Here is a 7,870-nt window from a genome sequence, read left to right as displayed (position 1 = left end):
CCCGCGGCTGTGCTGCAGCTTCTCGCTCACGGCGCGCTCCAGCTTCTCGCGGGCGGAGAAGCCGCTCCACATGCAGTCCTGGAGGATGACCGGGTTGGGGGTGAGGCCACCCAGTCCACCCAGGCCGAACGCGTCCTCCTCCGCCGGGCTGCCCCACAGCTCGTTCTCGAGCAGCATCTCGGTGACCCAGCTCGGGGGCTCGGAGCTGTGCTCCGCGAAGCCACGGCTGGGCGACAGCGGGGGCGTGGGCAGCAGCTCAAACTTCTTCCAGATGTCCTCCCCCGGGGGGGTCGAGTCGGGGCCGCCGAAGTAGAAGTCATCTTCGTCCGGGTAGAAGCAGGGCTGCAGGGAGTCAAACTCGAGGTCTGGGTTCTTGCAGATCATGCCCGGCATGGTGGACGCGGAGCAGCTCGGCATCGGCTCGCCTCCCGGCCGGCGACTGAACGCTTCTTTCCGCCCCGCTCGTTTTAATACCGGGGGTGCTTCCTTCCCGAGGGGGTCGCGGAAGGCGGGGGCCGGCGCCGACCTCCAACACTGCAACCGACAGACACACCGGAGAGGGTGGGCAAACGGAGCAGACTGAGGGGATAGGCAATGGGCGCCCCCTCTAACCCGGTTCCCCAATCTTCCCTCCAAGCCCCCCACTCTGCCCACGGCTCCCGAAGGTGGAGGAAGTTGTGCCTCTCGCTCCTTACCTCCCTCCCTCCTTTTGTGTACAAGCTGTCTACGACAGGGGTGGGAGGGGCATGCAGATGCAGGGGGTGGTGGCGTGGCTCCGCAACTTTGGAAACTGCCATTTCATTCACACAAGGCACTGCCTGGGGGAGGGGGTTGTTCCAGGCTGCAGAATTCTAGCTCTCACGAGCACGCAGACAACCCCACTCGCAGCGGTGTGGGGCTGGCTGCTCAGGAGAGCTGGGCTCTCCGACACAGCTACCGGGTATGGTATTGGGAGTACTTCTACCCCCTTTGTAAAAATGCAGCCTCGGGAGTGCAAATGATAGCAGGGGATTTAGGAAACTTTGCAAATGAAAAAGCCTTTCTCTAGACAGAGACCAACAACAGACACCCATATCCACAAATCCTTCCCCTCGGCATTCACCCGCTGCAGGGATACTCCTACCGATAGCTTATCTGGAACCTCTCTAAGCCCATTCCTGCTCTTCCAAACCCCCAACAACGTCCTCTTCCAGGGAGGGGGAGGTTGAGCCCCTGTTCTCGGGAATGGTGCAGGGGCGCCCGCGCGAGGAGGGTCACCGGGAGAGCCGCCTCTCCTCCGAGCTGGAGCAGCCGTGACCCAGATTACGACCGCGGTGGCCTCGCCCTGCCTAACCTCCCGTCTTCTTCCTCCAGGGGCACCCTTTGGAGAAGAACCCCAGCCTAGGGTGGGGACGCACCGGCTCTCCGACAGCTCAAACACAGACAGATCTTCTAGAGCAGGGGGAATTTCTTTTCGCAGAAGCCATTACTCCCCCCGGTAAGGGCTGCAAAAGGATTAGGGCGGGTCTCCTCTAGCCAGGATGGCTTCGGGGCTGGAACTGGCTTTTCTGGGAAAACCCAGAGATGGTTTTGTTTCGGAAGCAGAAACAGTCCCCCGGGCATATTCGGGCGCCCGGTGCGCACGTCGCAATCCCGTCCAGGGCTTGCTTGGCCCCGGCGCTCGTCGCTCCCTGGGCGCCGGGCGGTTTGGAAGCCCTGCTCCTTACCTCCCGCCGACTGCAGGGGATCCGGAGGCGATTCTGCACGGGTGTCTCCGGGTGGGCCGGGGGGCGGGGGTGTCCTCGGGTGGCTACAGTCTGTGCGCGCTTGCGCCTGGCTAGCGCTTGCTCGGCTCCAACACAGTTCCCAGGAGCCCCCCGCATCCACCCAGCGCGTCCAGACAGATGACTGTCACTGCCTGCGCTTTGAAGCTCGGGGGATATTATTAACTGAAAAATCTGACACACCCGGGGGGCGGGGAGAGAAGGGGCTGTGGCGCAGACAAGGGGAGGGAGAAAGGAGAGGAAAGCGGCTTTACCCCGCCCTCCTGATTTCCATAAAAATCAGGGGAGGCGCCAAGGCTTTCGCGCCAAAAGCCACTTGCTTTTCTTTGCAGAGAGAAGGCTGCAAAGCTGGGAAGCCCGGGGTGTGCTCCTCCCGCCCTTTTGGACCCCCGGGCTTGCACCGGCTGCACTCAGAACCAGCTGCGCGCCGAGCGGTGCAATGCAGCACCCACCCTGCGGGCCTGGCAATTGCTTGTCATTAAAAGAAAAAAAAAAATTACGGAAAGCTCCGGGGGTGTGTGTTGGGGAGGGGAGACCGATGCTTCTAACCCAGCCCCCGCTTTGACTGCGTGTTGTGCAGCTGAGCGCGAGGCCGACGTTGAGCAAGGCCTTGCAGAGAGGTTGCTCCTGTGTAATTCCGAAAGAAGGCTAGTCCGAAGGTGCAAAATAGCAGGGAGAGGACGCGCCCCCTTAGGAACAAGACCTCTGGATGTTTCTAGTTTCGAATTGACAGGAGAGGGGCGCCCCCCTTGTTTGAAAATAAATAAATAAGTGCGAGCTACGAGGGTGGCGCCGCGGTGGTTTCTTCGGCCGAAGGCGACACCTCGCGGAGACTGAGCAGAAAGCGGAGCTGCCCGGCCTCGGCGCGGTCCTGGAGGGCGGCCACTCCGCAAGTCTCCCGCCATCCCCGTGGGACTGTCCACGAGTCCTCACCGCTGCGGAGGGGAGGCGGCCTGGCTCTGCTTCCGAGGGGGAATGGGCGTACGTTCCCTGCAGCGGTCCCTAGGGCTCCCAAGTTAACCTTTTCAAAGCCACCATTCTCCCCAATTATGGGCAGACGAATCTGATTTCCAGAGATGGAACTGCTGTCCACACATCCTGAGACCCAGCCTCGGCTCAAAAAGCTTGATTCCGAATTGTTGAAGGGAAAAAGGAAAGCTGCTGTCACTACTTCGTTTCTTTGTGCCTCAGTTTCCTCAATTGTGAAATGGAGTTCGTAGTGCCTCTTACCTGAGAGTTATGAAAGCTCTCATAAGTCTTCAGCCCATAATAGTTGTGTCAGCTATTATTATTATGATGACCACGACATGATATTCTTCCGGGGACAATAACACCTCTCTGTCCAGCAGCAGCATTGGTCCCTCCCTTCCCTCCACCATCAAATCCTGGCTTTACTTCACGCTGGTCTAGCTTTCTTACAGGTGCATTTGTCTGCAGGGGATCAGACATTACTGCCCCTGCCCGCCAAACTCTCCCCCAAGAACAGTCCTGGTCTCCTGGACAGCCCCCTTCACAACCAAATACACAGTGAGGTGGGATTTTGCCTTGAAAACATCCCTTAGGCTTGTGTGGAGGGAGGGAAACCTGGCCCTGGGATTGGGGTGGGAAGGCTTCCCCACCTCCCCCTCACTTTTTTCTCCAAACTGGAAATGCCATTCTCCATCGCCCCCACCTCTTCAACTCACCATCGGATCTAGTTAAGGAGGAGGATGCTGAGGGTCAGCGGGCAGCCCATAAAATGCTCACAGATTAGCATTTGTGAAGGCCTTTCCAGCCCTGACCCTGGATGCCTACAGAGCTATAAGGGGAAAGATTCCCAGAGTTCTAGGAAGAGGCCCATGAATGCGGATGAGCTGCCCTTCCAAGCACCTTTATTATTGTTATTTCCCTCACAAATGTAAAAGGCTTCACCTTTGCAAAAGCCTTTTACAGCCCCACTTCTGCTTTTCCCTAGCCCCCTAATCGACATCAAGCCCTCCTGCTGAATTCTCGCCTAGCATCCTGTCCTTTCCTGCCCAGCACTCACCTCCATTTGTCATGATCTATGCCTGGGAGTATTTGTTCAGTGCTCACTTCGGTGACACTGTAGAAGACAGGCTCACTCTCCCTCGCTAACCTGTGATGACCTGGGTCAGTTTTGCTCCAGAGGGGATCCTCAGGGCACAGCAGCATACCTGTATATAGTAAGTACTCATGGTATTGTTCAAGACCAAGATCACTGAATGAGTCCTTTTAAGGCAGCCAGGTCTTCCGTGGCAGGACTGTGAAAATAGGCCAGGATGGGTTCAGTTGCTCAGAGTCAAAGCCTTGCCTTTGTCCTTTCTCATCAGATGAATGACCATCAGTAGGTCATTCACCCTTTGTTGAGGGACAAGGTGTAGCAGAAGAGAGGGACAGAGGGACAGGAGACCTGGTTACTCTACATGCCTTTGAGCAAATCATTTATACTTCCTGGACCTCAGTCTCTAATCTCCTGCTTTTAATGCAAGCCAGTAATTACTGACAAGTCTGAATCAGAAGGTTAACAGAATGATAAAATGCAACAAATATTTATCGGTTACCTTCATTTGTAAGTAGAAAGATAAAAGACTTTGTACATGGAGAAAACATGCTAATGCTGATTCTTAGTCTGCTTATAGAGAAGCCTGAAAATCTCTTAAAAATGTTGAAATACTTCAACTATGTGAATACACACAAAACAAGTCTTCATATGGCTTCAAAGCCAAGGTTTTGTTCAGTACTGCCGTAGTTTCAATGTGTCCCCCGACAAAAGCACATGTTGGAAATTTATTTATTTATTTATTTTTTTGAGACGGAGTCTCGCTCTGTCGCCCAGGCTGGAGTGCAGTGTCCGGATCTCAGCTCACTGCAAGCTCCGCCTCCCGGGTTTACGCCATTCTCCTGCCTCAGCCTCCCGAGTAGCTGGGACTACAGGCGCCCGCCACCTCACCCGGCTAGTTTTTTGTATTTTTTAGTAGAGACGGGGTTTCACCATGTTAGCCAGGGTGGTCTCGATCTCCTGACCTCGTGATCTGCCCATCTCGGCCTCCCAAAGTGCTGGGATTACAGGCTTGAGCCACTGCGCCTGGCCCATGTTGGAAATTTAAACCCCAGTTCAACAGTGTTGGAAGGGAGGTCCCCAAATACCAGTGGGATCTAGTCCCCAGCCAGTGTCCAGGCTCTTGACATTGTCAAGAGAATGAATTCGAAGACCAGTTGGAAAACAGTGAAAGTACAATTTATTGCAAAGGGAAAAGTAAACACTCAAGAAAAGGGAATGCGGGTGTACTCGAGAGACTCACATGAAAGGGGGTTTGGGGCTGCTACCTTTATGAGTTTCTTTAACCAAGAGGTGGAATATTCATGATCATTCCTAGAAAAAGGTGGAGATTTCTCAGAACTGTGACACTACCTATTTTTACAGCAAATGTGGGTCTTCTCGAAACTCTCACGATGCTGGTGGGGTGTGTGATTTAGTATGTTAATGAGTGTATAATGAGGTCCTAGGAGAAACCTAGGTCAAATCCAGTGCCTTGCTGAGTTCAGTGGGTCTTAGCCAGCTTGGTCCACACTCTATTCTTCAGGGTCTTGTCAGCCCATGGCCTCTGCAGCTATTTCAACAGTTTCCCTTTGCTAGTCATGTGAAATTGCTGCCTGAAATTTTCTATTATTCTGCAGCCACCTTGTATTATTCCTGTGTCAGGACCTAATGGGAGGTGTTTAGGTCATGAAGGTTCCACTCTTGTGAATGGATTAATGCTAATTATAAAAGTGCTTGAGGCTGGGAGTTTGATCTCTTACTCTCTCTTCCTTTTTCCTGCCAGGGGATGGTACACCATGAAGGCCCTCAGCGATTGCTGGCACCTTGATTTTGGACTTCTCAGCCTCCAGAAACATGAGAAATACATTTCCTTTCTTTATAAATTACACAGTCTGTGCTATTATGTTATAGCAACACAAAATGGACTGAGACAATACCCATCTACTACTGTGTCTGAGCCCCTGGGGAGGTTTGAAACAGAGGTAAGTTAAGGCGCAGGCGCAAGGAGCTCACTGTGGACCAGGGAGGGAGACCCACATCTGAAATGGATGCCTCAATCTAATGACCAACTGCTAGGATAGAGTTATATACAGGGTTTGGCTTATGATTAAGTCAGGCGATTTTTGAGGGAGGAGAATATTTTTGTTTACATATCTCCTCTTTACTAAGACACACACACAAAGAAACAACATACACATACACACGTTGAGAAGGGCCCAAACCATGACCAGCTAAGAGAGCAACAGCCTCTAAATGGTTTTTCCAGATTGTGAATTAAAGATCTGCTGGGTTGGCCAGGTGTGGTGGCTCCTGCCTGTAATCTCAGCACTTCAAGAGTCTGAGGAGGGCAGATGGCTTGAGCCCAGGAGTTTGAGACTAGCCTAGGCAACATGGTGAAACCCCGTCTCTACAAAAAATATCAAAATTAGCTGGGCGTGGTGGGTGCATGCCTGTGGTCCCAGCTACTTGGGAGGCTGAGGCAGAAAGATCACCTGAGCCCAGGGAGATCAAGGCTGCAGTGTGCCATCATCACGCCACTGCATTCCAGCCTGGATGACAGAGTGAGACCTTGTCTCAAAAGAAAGAAAAAAAAGGAAAAAGATCTACTGGGTCTATCTTCAGGGATAACAGCCCAGTTTTTCCTAGGATCTTCACACCTTCTCCCTCAAAATGTGTACATTTTTACTGATTAAATAATTTTAAAATCTTTGGGATTGATTTACTTCATTTGGAAAACAGTAAAGCTAGCTCTCTGCCTAACCCAAATGCAAAAAAAAAAAAGGCGGGAGAGGGAGGGGTGGGGTGCTGGATGTAAGAATTTTACTACAATAAAAAGATGACAACAGTAATAGAAAATTCTTGCCATATATTGAGTCAAAGATTATATCCCAGGTATACAAAGAGCTCCCACAAATTGAATAGAAAAAAACAGGCAGACAGAAATATGACTCTAGGATATGAGTAGGTAATTTACTGAATAAGAAATGTAAATTGTCAATAAACATATGAAAAGATGCTCAACTTCACCGGTAGTCAGGAGAATGCAAATTAAATCTCAATGAGATTAACGTTTTTGGGTCTAGCAGATTGTCCCAAAGTACTGGCCAGCCTGAGGAGTGGGGGCAGGGGCCTCACATACACTGTTGGTGTGCCTGCCCTAAGAGGAAAAGCAGTTCCACTCTTCAGGATCCATCCTACGAGAAATAATAAGACAAACACACAAAAGCATATAAATAAGAATGTGTGTGGCTGCATCATTCTCAATAACAAAAATACTATAAGCAATCTCAATATCCATAACAAAAGCAAATTAAACAGGAGAATGGTATGTAACATATCCATGCAGTGGAATTACATACACCCACAAGAAATAATGTGTTAGATCTGTAGTTATAGACTTGGGAAATGTTCGTGAACTTGAAGGAAAATAAGCAAGGTATAGGTCAATCTGTCTGGCATTTTGGATATATATGTACTTAGATATATCTGCATCAACCCAGTAACAAATTGAGAACAGTGGTTTACTTTGAAGAAGAGAATCAGTCAGGTGGAGGGAGAAACTTTGGACTTGATATAACATACATTTATTTATTTATTTATTTAGACAGTTTCATCTAGGCTGGAGTGCAGTGGCGTGATCTTGGCTCACTGCAACCTCTGCCTCCCAGGTTCAAGTGATTCTTGTGCCTCAGCCTCCCCAGTAGCTGAGATTATAGGCACCCGCCACTATGCCTGCCTAATTTTTTTTTTTTTTTTTTGAGATGGGGTCTCGCTTTATTGCTCAGGCTGGAGTGCAATGGCACAGTCTCGGCTCACTCAGCCTCCACCTCCCTGGTTGAAGTGATTCTCCTGCCTCAGCTTCCCTGGTAGCTGGGATTACAGGCACATGCCACCACACCAGGTTAATTTTTGTATTTTTAGTAGAGACAGGGTTTCACTTTGGTGGCCAGGCTGATTTCAAACCCCTGACCTCAAGTAATCCACCCACCTCAGCTTCCCAAATTGCTAGGATTACAGGCATGAGCCACCACGCCTGGTCTATACCTTTTTTTTTTTTTTTTTTTTT

The 7,870-nt window shown here is 50.9% G+C and overlaps 2 protein-coding genes across 2 annotated transcripts in view; one reads left to right on the top strand and one right to left on the bottom strand.

The window, feature by feature from the left end:
* The window catches only part of MYCN (MYCN proto-oncogene, bHLH transcription factor), a 6,713-nt gene extending 4,750 nt beyond the window's left edge, over nucleotides 1–1,963 (bottom strand). The window contains exons 1-2 of the mRNA XM_017871410.1: nucleotides 1,707–1,963; nucleotides 1–534 (exon numbers count right to left, since the gene is read on the bottom strand). Of these exons, the coding sequence (XP_017726899.1) occupies nucleotides 1–534; nucleotides 1,707–1,862 (690 nt within the window). The 5' untranslated portion in view covers nucleotides 1,863–1,963. The remainder of the gene's footprint in view (nucleotides 535–1,706) is intronic.
* A 239-nt stretch (nucleotides 1,964–2,202) lies between these two features.
* Nucleotides 2,203–2,534, top strand: LOC108529240 (N-cym protein-like). The gene is given in 2 exon segments (XM_017871415.1): nucleotides 2,203–2,250; nucleotides 2,253–2,534. Coding segments are annotated over 2 exon segments (330 nt in total).
* Nucleotides 2,535–7,870: the final 5,336 nt, after the last annotated feature.

Source organism: Rhinopithecus bieti, unplaced genomic scaffold, assembly GCF_001698545.2.
Source record: "Rhinopithecus bieti isolate Rb0 unplaced genomic scaffold, ASM169854v2 scaffold_4781, whole genome shotgun sequence".
Taxonomy (NCBI): Eukaryota; Metazoa; Chordata; class Mammalia; order Primates; family Cercopithecidae; genus Rhinopithecus; species Rhinopithecus bieti.
This window is presented reverse-complemented; position numbering and strand designations above follow the sequence as displayed.